The sequence below is a fragment of the Arctopsyche grandis genome, chromosome 6 (genome assembly GCF_051622035.1).
Source record: "Arctopsyche grandis isolate Sample6627 chromosome 6, ASM5162203v2, whole genome shotgun sequence".
In the NCBI taxonomy this organism is placed as follows: domain Eukaryota; kingdom Metazoa; phylum Arthropoda; class Insecta; order Trichoptera; family Hydropsychidae; genus Arctopsyche; species Arctopsyche grandis.
In genome coordinates, this window is record NC_135360.1 from 6,809,126 (window position 1) to 6,825,609 (window position 16,484).

Below are 16,484 nucleotides of genomic sequence, written 5' to 3' on the forward strand. Positions count from 1 at the left end.
TGCAAAAATATCGTGTAAAATGCGTTTGATATCTGCCCGGCGAGATAGTCATTGACGTTTATCCATCGTTTGCTTATTAGTTTTAAACATAGATGCCGGTAGTAAAATAAAATTATTGTTTTTATTAAAAAAAAAAGTTTTTTTTTCTTTTAAGCACGAACGGAAATCAAGCATCTGATTAGACAATGATTTGTCGAAATCATTGACAAATTGGTCGACTAGAGATTTGACTTCACGATATGCATACATACATACATACGTATGTAAATCGTCATCTGATAATTCAACAACATTTTTGCTTTGCAGGAATGCGAACTTTGAAACAATGTCATTAAATGACGTGAAACGAACCTCCAATTGCACTAAGGTTATTTCTATGTATATAGTGCCGCACAGTGGCGTAACTACTATGTAGCGGGGGTAAGCAATACTTACGGGCCCACGGAGATAGGGGGCCATAAATCGACAAAATAACTGTTCAAATTAAAACACGTTTTGCGGGAATGCAGGCAGTGAAAAACTATTGCGGTTTTCTTGAACCTAGGAAAATTATTAATATGCTGAAAACAGATAATCAAGACCATTGTTTGAATCTCAGAAAAAAAGTATGCAAATAGGTTGAAAAATAAGAGAGGTTTTTAAAAAATTAATCACAAAGAAATTACAGAACAATTTTAAAAATTAGTGAAAAAGGGGCGCCCCCCTATCTAATGACGAATCTAAGAGAGAGAGAGATAGAGAACAATAGAAACCTCGGATTAGGCGAATGGGACTCAGTAAGTGCCCGGACAAAGGATACGCTGGAGTTCTCAATGACCTGGGCGAGTATATGCGTAAACAAAATACTCGCCAGGGTAGATCTTTAAGTGCCTAGACAATAGACATAGTAATGGATCAGAGAAGCTGTGATGGGCAACTTGTCCTTGTCCAAGGACAAGTTAGATCAGAGTATTTTGGAGTGAGTGAGTGGTTACGTGTGGACCTCCTGAATCGTTGAATATATTCTGTGAATCGATTTTGGCCTTTCATTTGGATCCTGAACTCACCCCTACGCAACAATATGTAGTTTTATTTTATTTTCAGTTTAATTTTCGCTTCCAAGATAGAACCTACATTTAATCGAAAAATGGATTTTGTCAAATGTTGGGACTCAAATCTAAGTATTAAGAACACAAAAGCAAATGTCATATATTTTATTTATAATTTGACTTCATTATATATATATATATAATTATATTAGATACATAGTGATAAATCACACACTGAATATTATGCTAAATATAATATTACAAAACGAAGATTTGATATTAAAATATCCATGAGGTTATTTTATTTTTATTTTCATAAAGGCGTTGAAAACTCGTCGAAAATTCAAAATGGAATGACGAAATATTTTAAAAAGTACAATTTGCACATACATCATCACACCTTGGCCAATTTAAAATTGTAATAAAATATACATAACATTGCAGATGGATCAACAATCGATACTTTCACACGTAAACATATTCATATTCGATATAAACATATAGAGTAAACTAACAAAATTAACAAACGTACTTATATAAAAGGCCACACCTAATCAATAAGAGTACGCTCTCGATTCAAATACATTAAAATCATGAATGAAAAAGTTTTGCATCGGTGGCATTGTGAAATATGCGGCCTATGCAGATTTTATCGACACATATAATATAATAATTAACATCAGAAAATTGGAATACAAGTCATTAACAAATTTAACAAGCTATAGTATCATTTGGAATATCGTTTAATGTCGCTCTTCTTTTGACTGTCGGATATGCTGGGGTACATGAGGGTCGGTCTGCACAGGCTGACGAGGTCCGAAGACGTCGACGATTTCTTCTTCACCTTTTCGCTCTTCTTCTTCCGCCTGTCGCACGTGTTGTCATCCGAGTCCGGCTTCGAACCAAAGTTGCTGGTTAAATGTATAACGCTCTCGGCATACTCGTAATCCATAGACTGCTCGGAAATGTCTTGATAGCCCGAGAGCGTTCCGAGCGATTTTCCGCTGTTGAACGAGAAATCTTTTCCTTGATTTTTCTGATAACTACCGCTACTAGTGCTGCTGGTGATGCTGCGATTACTTTTCGTTTTGGAATCGTTCGGGATTTGATATTCCAACGAAGGCGGGGATGATATGTGAGGTAAGATTTTCGGCGCGAAGGGCTTTTGCACATCGTGAAGATCTTCATAATCCTGATGAGACCCACCCGTATATAGCGAATTGATTACATTTGCTGCCATGGTGATCGGTGTGGACAGAAAACCCGATGCGCCGGTTTGACTTTGGGATTTTTCGAGAGCGAATTCCGGATTAAAATAGGTTCGATGATCGGCTACTGGTTGACCGGTGATTGGTCAGAATTTCAAATCCTAAAAATTGACAAATCAATCAAACATATGTACAAAGATAATCAAAAAAATACGAATTTAATTGAATGTATAATACTTTGATTGCTTGTGGAAGATCTGGAAGTTTCATATCTCTAATTTGCTGTGGAAGATTCATACTTTTAACGGCAGAGACGGCTCTAGCTGGAGCCGCTGATAGGCCAGCCTATATGAAAAAGGAACAAAATCGAGTTTAAGTAAATCATATATGTACATATGTATACGTTTTAAGCGATGCAATGTGTGACCTCTTGCTTTTGTAATTTGTTCTGTTCTTCGATGCGCGCTAAAATATCAGCCATGTTGGTCTGCAACACCATGCCTCCCATAACGAGTTCGCTGAGGATGTGGTGGACGCAGTCGGCATGAAATATCAAGTCAAGCTCGCACACATTCTCGAAACATTTATCTAAAGTTTCTACGAATACCTGTAATTAGAAACAAAAGATTATAGTACAATGGAAAATGCTAATCAACTTTTATATTCCATTCTCCTATCACAAACTACTTTCATCAATATGATATGGTAGTAAAATTCTAAGCCCACTATGCAATTAAAGATCTATTCAAACTGGCACAGCAAAGACCGGTAACTGCACTTAATCGTTTTCCCGCGGCCGTCCTCTATGGAAGCTTTGGGCGACAAGTCTGTAGCGCAGCTGTCTTCCATAGAATTTCTGAACTTTGCACGGGATTTTGAGGCTTATATGCGCCTATTTCAACTGTTTTAAGGTTCAAAATTGGTTGAATATATTACCGAGAGTTGAATGCCATCTATTCAATTTGCTTAAAATGAATATATACCAATCAAAAATTAGTTTTTTGTGGAACCATACTGAAACCTCGTTTATGTAACGTCACATCTTTATTTGACAATTAATCCAAAACTACGAGATATATTATGTATTTTATTGTATAAAATAATACTTTATGTGTTAATTAACATATCTGGTTACTTGAGTAAATATTAAAATCTGTATTTAAGGACGAAAACTCGATTGCCAAATTCGCGAAAAAGGTGCCGCATACAGGGCTTGTTCGCTATATTTATTGCCACGGGCAAAGGGTTAATCAATATGATATGCTAGTAAAATTCTAAGCCCACTATGCAATTACTATTCAAACTGGCACAGCAAAGACCGGTAACTGCACTTACACAACAATACGAAAAGTATTCTTTGATACATTCATATCTTCCGTAATGTGTATGCATATGCTGTAGACGTACTAGCAGTAACTGACAAAACCCATTCATGGTGTTGAATTGAAGATGGTGGATGATTTTAGCGATTTGGGAGTCTTGTTCTCGAGGAATTTTTGTTTTAAACAACGCATTGATAATTAGCCAGCAGCATGGCTTGCTGGTTGTGTTGATACTAATCCCGTGAGCTGAAAATAATGTATTCCGAGTATAATCTTTAATGTTGCTGGTCAGACTTGGATATTTGTGACTCCAAATCGATCATTTCCCATCAGAGTTTGCCAATTTATCTGATTTCATTGTTGAAACGGTTCCTCACATAAAATTGGCAAACAATATCGTACCCACTATGTCACCACTATTTGAATATGATTTCAAAAATTTATTATCTATGACATACATATGTCTGGCTAATTTTCTTATATTTGTATTACGTTTATGTGTCTGGTCACATTGACTTTTGTAATGTCACTGTGGCTAATATGTAAATAAATAAATTTGTTTATGGGCTTGTAAAATTCTAGGATTCTTACTAAGAGTTAGTAAACCTTTCCAGAGTTTGTTAGTGCTTAAAATTCTTTAATTCTCTAGTATGCAGCATCCAAGAATTTTCTTCCATTATATGTATGAAGTCCAACTCATACGACTCATTCATTGAAGATTGAAAGAATCCAAAAACGTTTTCTCAGATATCTTTATATGAAATTGTATGATTAATATCCCTGGCTTTTCTATTCTCAGTGCTTTTCTACTAGGGGCGTTAGGCTTTAACTCATTGGAGCCACGTCGTGTTACTTTTCTGGGTAAGCATTTTTTTAAGCTATTAATTTAAGCAGGAAGGCGCATTAGGGTTACCTGTTAGGCCTTCCTGGTATAAATTAAAAATAAATAAATAAAGTGTGGAATTTATAAGAATATTTCATACCTGTATTAAATCTAGGATTCCTAGTTCACTCTCGGACGAATCCACACAAAAGACAAAATACAACGTAGCATAATGTCTATATATTAATTTATAGTCCGATCCTCCAATAAGGCTGGAAATATATAATTAAAGAAAATATAAATATAAAGTCTTGTATATTATTTTTTTTTTGCTTTATTTCCAATGACACTTGTTTTACCTTCCTCCTTCTAAAAAATTGCAAACGTTATCATCCCGCTTGGAGACTAGTTGGAACGTCTCTTTAATGATTTGTTGTTGCATATCTTCATTCTGGAAAGCAAAAATAAATGATTCCGATCATAAAAAATCAAAATTAAGACCATATTGTGTAATTGAAAGTTTAATAAAAAAAATATATATATACATTATAAGCAATACGCTTACGAATTAAGAGCATAAAACGATAATTTAAATAAATTAAAAAATTCCGAATTTAAAGGTTATACTTGAATTTCAAAATTGCAGGCGAAGATTATCATAATTCAATTAGAGATTGCACGTAGAAAATGCAGAGCAGCGATTACAACTGCACTCGAATGATTTGTCATCAATTACTATATAAACTTTGATAACAATATGTTTGGTATTTAATGCTTCGATAACTAAGCATATGTTCATCCAGCCGTATAATTCAATGCTTTCAAATAGTACAAATATATATATGGTGGATTTTATGGGTTAGGTTAAGGCCAAAAAATAAACCCGCGTAAAAAAATACCATATAAAATAATCGATAGCTATACGATGACAGATTGTGATTGGAGCATATTGTAAATTTTTACTTACGAAATATTGATAAAATTTAGAGAGTCTAGGTTTGCCATGATTGTTGAATACTAGGATAGCTTTTATCATTTTGTCGGCTGACAGATGTCAGTGACGACGAGAGCTATTCAGAGCTCAAACTAGTCGCGTCACTTGACAGCTGGCGGCCGTAATACACTTGAACACGGCCAGCTACTGATCGATATTGTCGATGATATTTTTCTGGGTTCGGTGAATATTGGTCACAAAGCGCTCGCCCAAAAGTCTCTAAAATCTTTATAACGGAACAAGTGGCAGCCGAAAAGTCCATCATACTAACGAAAACTCGAGGGCAAAAGTGGGGATTCTCGACAGGGTGGACCCTCTAAGCTCGGAAGCGAGGCTCGGTTGACCCGCTCCTTCCTCTCATTGGTTGCTCTTTGCGACTACTCTAGTATTGCCGTGCCCTGAATTAACTCGACTTTTACCTGATGAAATACTCCGACATATACTGCCTGGTTCGCATATAATTTCAAACGGTTGGGCAGCGTACGGAAATAGTCCACATATTGCTAATGGAATATTCACGCATTTGTTTGTGGTTTAATACAAATTCATCTAAATATGAATCAAAACGGGCACGCGTTGTGCCAAATTGACGCTTCATCTTTCTTTTCACACGCATTCACATATTTTCCACATTTTGCGTATGTATTACACTATCATTTGGATCCACGAAATTATAACTACTTTTACCGGAATTCGGAATATTTCCGTACGCTGCCAACCGTCCGACATTATATGCGAACCAGGCAGTATATGTCGGAGTAATTCATCAGGTAAAAGTTGAGTTAATTCAGGGCACGGCAAAACTAGATTAGTCGCAAAGAGCAACCAATGAGAGGAAGGAGCGGGTCGACTGAGCCTCGCTTCCTCTCATTGGTGGCAAAGTGGCAAATTTTCCGTATTCGCAATTTTCATGGCAAAAATTGGCTTTTGGGCGATCTTGATTTGACAAATAATCCAATTACCATTTTTCTGCTATGTGGCCGTCGTTAGAGTTCCGAAAAAAGGTCCTGAAAATACTACACGTGTGATGAAGCCAAATACATTTGTTATTAAAACAAATTTGATTTCAATCATCTTATTAAAATGGTTCGGTGATTATTCCGCATACAGCGATCTCGCACACGTCACTAAAATCTCGATCACGGAACATCTGGCATCCGATAATTACATAGAACTTGAGTGCCAGATATTACTTATTCGCGATTTTTATGGCAGCGATTTTCGTGTACTAGTGGTTAGCATATATGCTTTCGAACATAGTGGATTTGAGTCCCAATGGCAGACCTTGATTTGTGACTCCAAATCGATCGTTTCCAATCAGAGTTTGCCAAATTATCTGATTTCACTGATTTCATTAATATTAATTTATTGTGAATGTTAAGAGGGCTAGACACTAGCGCCGTGTCCATACAAACGTATTAGACTTCTCCCTTCCTCAATTATGGCACTAGAGAAATTATTTTTTAATATGCTATGGATATCCACCATCGGCATGTGGTTTAGGAGCTAGGAGCCACCAAACATCTATAAAATCGCCTCTTTTTTACACGCACTAAAAGAGTCCAGCGTGCTTATTTAACGGTTGATTCTTAAAAAAATACGAGCACACAAATATCTTTCTCATACGATGAATTGATGAATTATTTTTAAATTGGTCCAGTTTCGGCGGAGAAAACTGGAGAATACGAAACCTCGATTTTGCCGATTTAAAATACGTATTATCTGGTCGAAGCGCAACTGTCGCATTCACTCAATATATATATCTAAGAAAGGAACGGCAACAAAATTAAGGTTTCGGGTGTACAGCCCTCTTAAGCATTCATCGTATGTATATGTACATAAGAAAAAAACGACTCGCGGGTCATAAGTTTATTTAGTATATATGCAAATAATCAATATGGAAACTTAAATTCCAAAAAATAACGGGGATGAAGACAAAACGAATATAAATATGCAAATTGAATTTTTATGTATATATATGTATATTTATATGGATCTACCTCACGGGCCCGAAAGTGAAACACCCGAAAACGCAAGTATCGTAAGGCAAAGATCGAAAATCGAAAGATCTTAAGTCGAAAGATAAAAAAAGGGTCTCTCTCCCCGTCGTACATACTCACTTAATTTGCGCGAGCAGGATACAACAGGAACAAGAGGAACAGGCTTTTCCTACCGTATTCTGCGCGCGCACATTAAACAAGGCTGTATGAATAAAAGAGAGATAATTTCACCGCATGCCACTCATATATATTATATATACATAGTACTGTTTACCATGCACCCTTTTATTTTGATCTTTCGACTTAAGATCTTTCGATTTTCGATCTTTGCCTTCCGATATTTGCGTTTTCGGGCGTTTCACTTTAGGGCCCGTGAGGGAGACCGATATTGATATAGGTATATTGTCGCTCAATATATGTATATATCGAAGAAAGGAACGGCAACAAAATTAAGGCTTCGGGTGTACAGCCCTCTTAAACATGACATCCGTGAATTGAGTAAAATTTCATACAAAAATATATCAATCTTTTTTTCATGAAATACATATACAAAATTTGCCTTCTTTTACTAGTCTCTTCCTATTTTCAAATTGTTAATAAGTAAATAAAATCTTACATTAAAAAATCTAGCAAGTAAAAGCCGCTAAATCATATGTGTAATAATTGTAATAATAAATGAAACGTAAAGGAGGTTTGTAAAAATACATGTGTATAAATAAAAATGATTCTCTTCAAAATTAAGGAAATAAACTTCCTACGATCGAATGTGATGTAAATGAATAAGACACCGTATTACAACTTATTTGCAATCTTCGCCGGGATTCCAAACGAGAAGGTCGTGTGCATTCATCTACTGGTTCATGGCTATCAACAAATAACTCCACTATCTTCCGGTTATCGACAAATAAATCCGACGAAGCAAGCTAGAATACCACAAAATGTGTCACCAGCAGAAGCTGCAATTAATGTGCTTTTTCTTTGTACTCGCATATTGTCAGTGCGTCGTCTTAAACAAGTGTTGCAACGATAATGAGGGTATCATCAAGTACCGAACCCCAGAATCTGATAACATAAATTATGAATGCACAGAAGTATTCACCAACAACGATACAACGCTCCTAAGCAGGACTTTGCATCCATTGCTGAGAGGAAGAGATGATCAAGATTTTTCACACGGGTTTCCTGAGAGATGCAGCAACGAATCTTACATCGAATTTATCTTTAACCAAAATAAACCGTTACCAGGTGAGTATTGTATCGACAAAGTCCTGGCTGAAGATAGTGAAAATGGATCTGTTGTGGGTGATGGATCTGTTGTGGTTTTAAAGTGTCCTGGCGAGAATTCCGAATCGAGTGGTGTAAATTTCAATATGACTACAGTAAATAAATGCTGTTTGGATAATATGGTCTACAATACTGAGAAGCGCGTGTGTGTCAATAGACCAGAAGCGATTGACCAAAAGGGAGTGTTCTGGGAGTTCGTTGAGGGGGAAAGTTCGTTATTGAACATCGGATATGGTTTATCAAATTGTACCGCACCAAAAGTGGTTTACGAATACATGAGAGATTATTATAAAATCGAATTGAACCAGAATTTTTTAAAAGTGATTCGACCGGAGAAATCTTATAACTTGAAGCCAGGAACTTACTGCTTGGATGAGACGATGGACGGTTCACTTGTGGCCAGAGGATGCAGAGATGAATGTGATGGTGGACCTTGTGTGTCCAAGTGTTGTCCACATGGACACATTTATGCATTCAGTACCCAAGACTGCTCTGATAATGTAATGTGCGTTCCCAGAATGGATTTAGGAAATCACATAGAATTCTTCAATGTTTCCGACAAGGAATCACCAGTTCGAGTTTCTACTCCGGGTATGTACATAACTTTGATCTTTTATTTTTATCAATTTCTTGCTGATTTCCTAATGTTTGTAATGTGAAATATCACATGTGTTTTAGTATATTTTTTTTATCTATTTGTGTCCGAAATGTCAATAAATGATGTTTTCCGATCATTATAAAATTCAACATCGTTTTTTTTTTAATGTGTATTTAGATAAAAATCTATTCAGAAAATTAATCTATATTTTAACTAAGTGGGTGTCCCAACACAAGCACGCAGACATAAGTGCGTCAATATTTAAATTAAGTAAACGAAGATTTATTTTAAAGTATTTTGAAATTAAAAAATACCCATTATGTGAAAAACATCAGAAACATTATTTTAGTCAACATTAAAATCGTTTAGTAAGTATTTTATTTAATTATTTCTTAATTTTACATTATATACGTACAATGGTGCATCTACCCCCAAGTTTGCAATGTTGACAACTAAAAACGACAGTCGTTGTAAATTTTGTCGATGAACAATCCTGCGAAATAAAATTAAAAATAAGCTTATTTTTTCAATGTATTGTTTTGCGCGCTTTTGTCCGGGTACATTTCTATGTGCTCAAATCCTGCGCGCTTATGTCGGCGCGGGTCTGTTATTTTTGAGGGGGGAGAGGCGCTATTGTACGCCAAATTTGTTGTTTCTAAATTGATAACTGTAGATATGCAAACAAAACACTGATTTGATATTGTATTTTGTCGATAGATACTGTGGGTATACGATATTCAACACTGTGTCCCAACAATAAATATATAAAGGATGATCCGAAATATTTAGATGTCGTCAGTGGAGATCTAATATTCCCTGGAAAGGTCAATGAAGGCTATTGTATTGAAACATTCGAAAACAGATGTTTATCTAAAGAAAAAGTGCAAAACCTTGTATTTGTTTGTTTCTATCCAGCCACAGAATTCCTCCTGCCGCGAGCGAAAATCGCCAAATTGAGCATAGTGAGTTTTTAACAGTTATATTATATGTATGTAATAATTTATTTTCCTACGGATTCTATTTTTAACCACTAAACATGACATCATTGATTTTACGCATCACATCAACACATTAATAAATATTATGAACAGTTATGACGAGGTAATCGAACAAAATTTGGCACAGAGTTTGTTTTTTTTTTTTCACCTTTCCTATTTAGTAAGTCAACTTTGCTATTCATATAATACACGTGTTTTCATTTATGTAATAACCAGAGATCAGGTTCAAAGTTGTTTTTATTAATAAAAATAGTTCACTATCGTCAATTACTATTGCCCCACAAAGCAAGAGAGCAAAAAATGGTTAAAAATAGTAATTGACAATAGTGAACCATTCTGTGTGCATTAAAGCTACCTTGACGCCGATCCATGGTAATAATAATCAGACTTCAGCGGCCAGGATTCTTTTACACACAAAAAATGGTTCCCTATTGTCAACCTTTTTTTGCTCTCTTGCTTTGAAATACAATAGTAATTGACAATAGTGAACCACTGTTTGTGGGTAAAAGCTCCTGGCCGCCTAAGTCTGGTAATAATTAAGCTAGGAGTCGGGGCACCATTGTTAATCTATCAAAACAAAATATTTTCTTAAAAGGTTTTTTGTTTTATTGCTTTGAACAATTTTGCCTATTGTTATTTGCGGCACGTTGACAAAGCCACGCACGACAATGCCGCGCCAACATACCCGCCCAGTACAAAAGTAAATTACCATATATTATATTTTATATCCAATCAAAATTAAAACAAATTTACTTATAATTAAATATGTTTTAATTTTGGTTAATTAATGGTTGCAACATTAACAGAAGAAAACTTTTGCAAGAGCCTAATTGGGGACATTTTAATATTCACAAAATTATAAAATAGTATTTATTTCTTTAAATACTATTTTAAAGCAATGATTGCAATGAAAATATTCAACGGAATCAAAGATGCCGAACTGGATATAAGGGAATATATAAAATAAATGCCGACAAAAGGCAAACATTTTACTTTCGCGAGATCATCATGAAGCTTCATGGCGGTTGTAGTTTTAGCCTAGTACGTCCGATTCTTTGTACAATATATTGAGTCCTTATGAAATAGTTGCATTTGGTTGCATAACATTAAAGACAACGAATCTTCCGTACCAGTGCTTTTAAAATAGACATTTTTCTCCTAACTTCCTTTCTCCTAAGAATATCTTCTGTTTTATTAAATTAAATAAAAATTTGTAGTTTGTTTTTGCGCGGCATTTTTATGCGCGAGTTTGTCGGGTCCACGTTATTTGCAATTGCCCCGACGACCATCCGATGTCTAGTAATAACCAAAACATTATATCTTTTTCAACATTCCAACATTTTTTTTTCTTTTAGTGCTTAATGATATCGTGTGTTTTCTTAGCTGCTACACTAATAGTGTATATAGTTTTACCATCATTACAAAATCTCCATGGCAAAACCATAATGTGTCATTTAGCAGCTATGTTGATTGCATTCTCCTGTATGGCTAGAGTGCAGTGGGATGAAGTACCCCCTGAATATTGCGGAATATATGGTAAATAATGGATATCCCGGAAATGGTTATTCCATGTACATATAATATATGTAAAACAGGTATAAACAAGATTGTTTCTATTAAAACATCTCGTTAACTTAAAGCATTTTTTTTTTTTTTTTTCAGGATACGTTATACACTTCAGTTTGTTGTCGGCCTTTTCTTGGTTGAATGTTATGTGCTTCGATATTTGGTGGACATTTGGGTGAGATAATTTCCTATCTTTAACCACTTCCATGCTTAGGCATATTTTTAACATTTAAGACTAAAAATTTGTACCCGATTCTGATTGTAATTTTGTTTTCATCACACACACTTTTTATATTAGTTCAAGCAATGAGTGAAAAATCTATTGCACAGTTCACCAAAAACTTCTTCATAAAACCGGTATGTTTATTTTCTATATATGTTATGTACATAGGACCATTCGTACAGTTCAAATGATGAAGCCTAGTAAAGTTTGGATGTGGTTCTTCATATACAGTTTGTATGCTTGGGGAGTACCAACTATCCTTACCATTTTCACCCTGCTGGTGGATATTTATGATGTAGCTCCAGGATGGTTGGATCCGAATATAGGCGTTTCTCAATGTTGGATATCAACTACTGAGTACCTGGCTTGAACTTCGTGTATTTATGTAAATGATATAACCTTTAGATCTACATATGTATTAAATGCAACGTTTCAGGTACACACAAAAGTCCAATATTATTATTGTTCGTTTTACCAGTGGGGATACAGATATTTTTCAATATGATATTTTTCATATTGACTGCACATTATTGTAACAAAGTTAAATCAGAAATACATCGCATGCAGGCTGGAGGCAATAACGAAAACTGGCAAGCAAAATTTTCGGCATATAAAGAAAAGTATATCTTTCATATTTTCAAATATATTTTTTATGTGAAAATGTTTTCTAAATATGCAACATGCTTTATTTAGTTTATTTAAAAAAAGGTAACTTTTGCATACGGGCCAAATTTTTATAGTTACATGCTAGTACTTCCGATGCGTAACGTGTGCGAAATGTGCGATGCACATAGGCGCCACAAAAAAAAGCCGCGTAAAATGTGAGATAAATTTTTAAACAAAAATATTATGAAGGTATCGGAACACCTGAATTTTTTTAGTTGGTTGAATATATTTTACTTATTTACAAGCTACATACGGGAAAAATCACTAATTCGGCGAGTTGTTCATTCGCTTTTCCAAATCTTGAAGAATTTTTAAGAACTATTTTTATATGTACTGTTTAAAGTTGACAGCTCTCCAAAAAAAGGAAAAAGTCTTTAAAATTTACCTTGAAAAAAGCAACTCAAAATTGTATAATCAGGACTAGGTATATTATGTAAGATCATAGTTTATTTATTTATATTTTATTTACATTTCACTCTACCACAAAAATTGTATTTGGAAAGCCGTTAAGAGGGCTGGACACCAACGCCTCGTCCATACAAACGTATTACACTTCTCCCTTCCTCAATTATGGCACTAGAGAAATTATTTTTTAATATGCTATGGATATCCACCATTGACATGCATCTGTCCTTTTATTTTTTTTGATTAGTTATTTTTTATAGGGGCTAGGAGCCGCCAAACATCTATAAAATCTCTTCTTTTTTACACCCACGAAAAGAGTCCAGCGTGCTTATTTAACGGTCGATTTAAAATAAAATACGCGCACAATTGCATAGAAAATATCTTTCTCATACTGATGATGAAATTTTTTTAAAAATTGGTCCAGTTTCGGAGGAGAAAATTGGAGAATATGAAACCTCGATTTTGTCGATTTAAAATACGTATTGTCTGGTCGAAGCGCAACTGTCGCATCCACTCAATATATATATCGAAGAAAGGAACGGCAACAAAATTAAGGTTTCGGGTGTACAGCCCTCTTAAGCATTCATCGTATGTATATGTACATAAGAAAAAAACGACTCGCGGGTCATAAGTTTATTTAGTATATATGAAAATAATCAATATGGAAACTTAAATTCCGAAAAATAACGGGGATGAAGACAAAACGAATATAAATGAATATGCAAATTGAATTTTTTTATTGCAGACAGCATTATCTGTTGGTATATCCAACTAATACGTTACTAATACACAGTTTATTTTTGTAAAATTTATACTGTTTGTATCAAATTCAATTTTAATATTTTGTAAACATTGAAATTTTCTATACATTATCAATTGTGAATGGTAATTTTTATTTTGAATTTGAAAGTAGTCATCGACTGTAATAGATTAGTAGAAAAAAAAAGTTATCAAGTTATTATGCTATTATGAATTGATATTAGCTCATCATGTACATATATACATATGTACATATGTATGTATATATGTAGTTGTTTATAATTTGTCTTTAACAACGAACAAATATTATATCATATATCTTCGTGTCCGGTAATTTCATCGAATGACTATGTCATCGCAGAGATAACTCACTGATAGATTTCATGCAAATATTTTTATTACAATATTAATCTTTAATTTTTATGTTGACTGTACTTTTTGAAATGTTTATTGAAACTGATATTCAAATATTTGGAGCAATGATTTTTTGAATCATACATACATATGTATGTAGATATTCTCGTTTAATAGAATCAATTGAAAACTTTCTAGCTTTCTTCTATCAACAAAACGATAAATTGTATATTTTGTTCGAAATTTTTTATTGTCATATAGTATAATTAAAAAATAGTTGCATTAAATTATGTCGGCGAGTTGTCCTCGCGGTGAAATGTCCTAGAATCTATATCTCTCGTCGTAAAAGACGGAAATAAGTTCCTTACACACATATTTTGTTTTTTAATCCATAATTTACTAGTACATAATGTGTACTAGCCATTACTAATGAGGTTTTTTTTAAATAAAATTAACCAACAATATACTATGTATTTCAGATATGCCATGCTTTTGAAACTATTCGTTGTAATGGGCATGGGTTGGATATTCGAGATAGCATCATATTTGTATACTCCTTTAGAAGTGTTGTGGAATATCACTGATTTCCTAGTCGTGTTGCAAGGGATTCCCATATTCTTCATATTGGTATTGAAGAAAGAGATCTTACGCCTAATTAAGAAACGTCTCGGTAAGACATATTTCTTAAATACTTTTTAAGCTACGAATTGAAAAATGTGATACTTAGAATATTTGATTTATATGAACTCCTCTATAAATGTCAGCAACACTGGTATTGACCTAACACTTGCACCGCGAGATGAAACTTACAAATCCGGTGGCTTTAAGGTCATCAACAATAGACTTATTTCGCGTGTCGTATCTAAACTTGTCTGGACATCACGATTGGAATGTGAAGGTCAATGCCTTTTTTGCATTAAATTTACACATTTTGCTGAATTTTTGTAGAATCCTCAAGTGAAGTTTAAAAAGTTTCATATTTGCTTATTTCACAGTCGTAGGCAGGATTTTTTTAGGGGTGGGCCAAAACACAGGCAGACTTTTACTGATGTCTTTCATATGAAGTATGTACATCATATATGTATATGTAAATTCACGGCGTTCAAAGAATTCATTCAAGATTAATATTTATAATATTAATAATCCATATTAATATTAATAATTCATAATTATAATATACTATTATCAGTAAATTTCTATTTATTATATTTTATCTATATATATATATATATATATATATATATATATATATATATATATATATATATATATATATATATATATATATATATATATATATATAAGATATATATATACATACATACATACATACACACATATATATATATATATATATATATATATATATATATATATATATATATATATATATATATATATATATATATATATATATATATATATATATATATATATATATATATATATAAATGAATGTCTGTGTGTGTGTCTCGAATAGGCTCCTAAACTACTGAACCGATTACGATGGAACTTTCAGAATTTGTTGTATGCATATCCAGGAAGATAACTGTGAAAAAAAAACGGGAACAGAAACGGGAAAAATGGGAATGAGTGTCATTGCAATGCAATAATTTCAAATGTGTTTGCTACTTGCGTTTTTCCGAAAAATGGGAATGGGAACGAGAACGGGAACGGGGATTGCATGCGTTATTGGGTAAACGGACTACTTATCATATGTGAACCAGTCACAGGACAACCGGTCGCTCTAGATCGGTCACACGTGATCACCCGTCAAACTAAAACTGGTCACACCCTAAAACTGGTCACGAGAAAACTGGTCACACCCTAAAATCGGTCACGAGAAACTTGGTTAACCTTAGTTTGCAACCATTTGTAGCGGAGCGTTGTTTGCTATTTAAAAATGTATTTTTAGTGACAGGCGTCAACGGATGACTACAAAAAGTTTAAAACAGTATTTAACACTTTCCGCTTGGAATTTATTTCAAGTCTGAGTATTGAAAATGCGAATTAAACCAAAGGGATCTTCTTTTTATTTAATTTTGTGGTTATATTCTGCGCGACATTTACGGGGTTGTTCTGGGTGGCTTTATCGGGGCATCCTGCATACTTAGTAGCCAAAAAAGTGTACTTTTAAATTTTTACTAAACTAAAATTCTGTAATTATTTCTTTATTTCAGGATTTGACAGACTTTCGAAAACGTCAAAGAGCAATCCTACAACATCTACGCACCAAATGAGCAGCTCGTCCGATAT

The 16,484-nt window shown here is 33.9% G+C and overlaps 2 protein-coding genes across 2 annotated transcripts; one reads left to right on the top strand and one right to left on the bottom strand.

The window, feature by feature from the left end:
* Window positions 1–1,183: 1,183 nt before the first annotated feature.
* or (AP-3 complex subunit sigma-2 or) lies at window positions 1,184–5,498 on the bottom strand. The gene is made up of 6 exons (XM_077432739.1): window positions 5,349–5,498; window positions 4,741–4,832; window positions 4,542–4,653; window positions 2,664–2,843; window positions 2,474–2,581; window positions 1,184–2,397 (listed from the first exon to the last, which is right to left on the bottom strand). Exons 1-6 carry the CDS (start codon window positions 5,415–5,417, stop codon window positions 2,383–2,385), a joined length of 576 nt encoding a protein of 191 aa, XP_077288865.1. The 5' UTR covers window positions 5,418–5,498; the 3' UTR covers window positions 1,184–2,382.
* A 2,682-nt stretch (window positions 5,499–8,180) lies between these two features.
* LOC143912547 (G-protein coupled receptor Mth2-like) lies at window positions 8,181–16,468 on the top strand. The gene is made up of 11 exons (XM_077431834.1): window positions 8,181–9,250; window positions 9,975–10,219; window positions 11,611–11,791; window positions 11,918–11,996; window positions 12,213–12,408; window positions 12,450–12,664; window positions 14,708–14,898; window positions 14,956–15,056; window positions 15,177–15,292; window positions 16,144–16,216; window positions 16,409–16,468. Exons 1-11 carry the CDS (start codon window positions 8,314–8,316, stop codon window positions 16,466–16,468), a joined length of 2,394 nt encoding a protein of 797 aa, XP_077287960.1. The 5' UTR covers window positions 8,181–8,313.
* The last annotated feature ends 16 nt before the right edge of the window (window positions 16,469–16,484 follow it).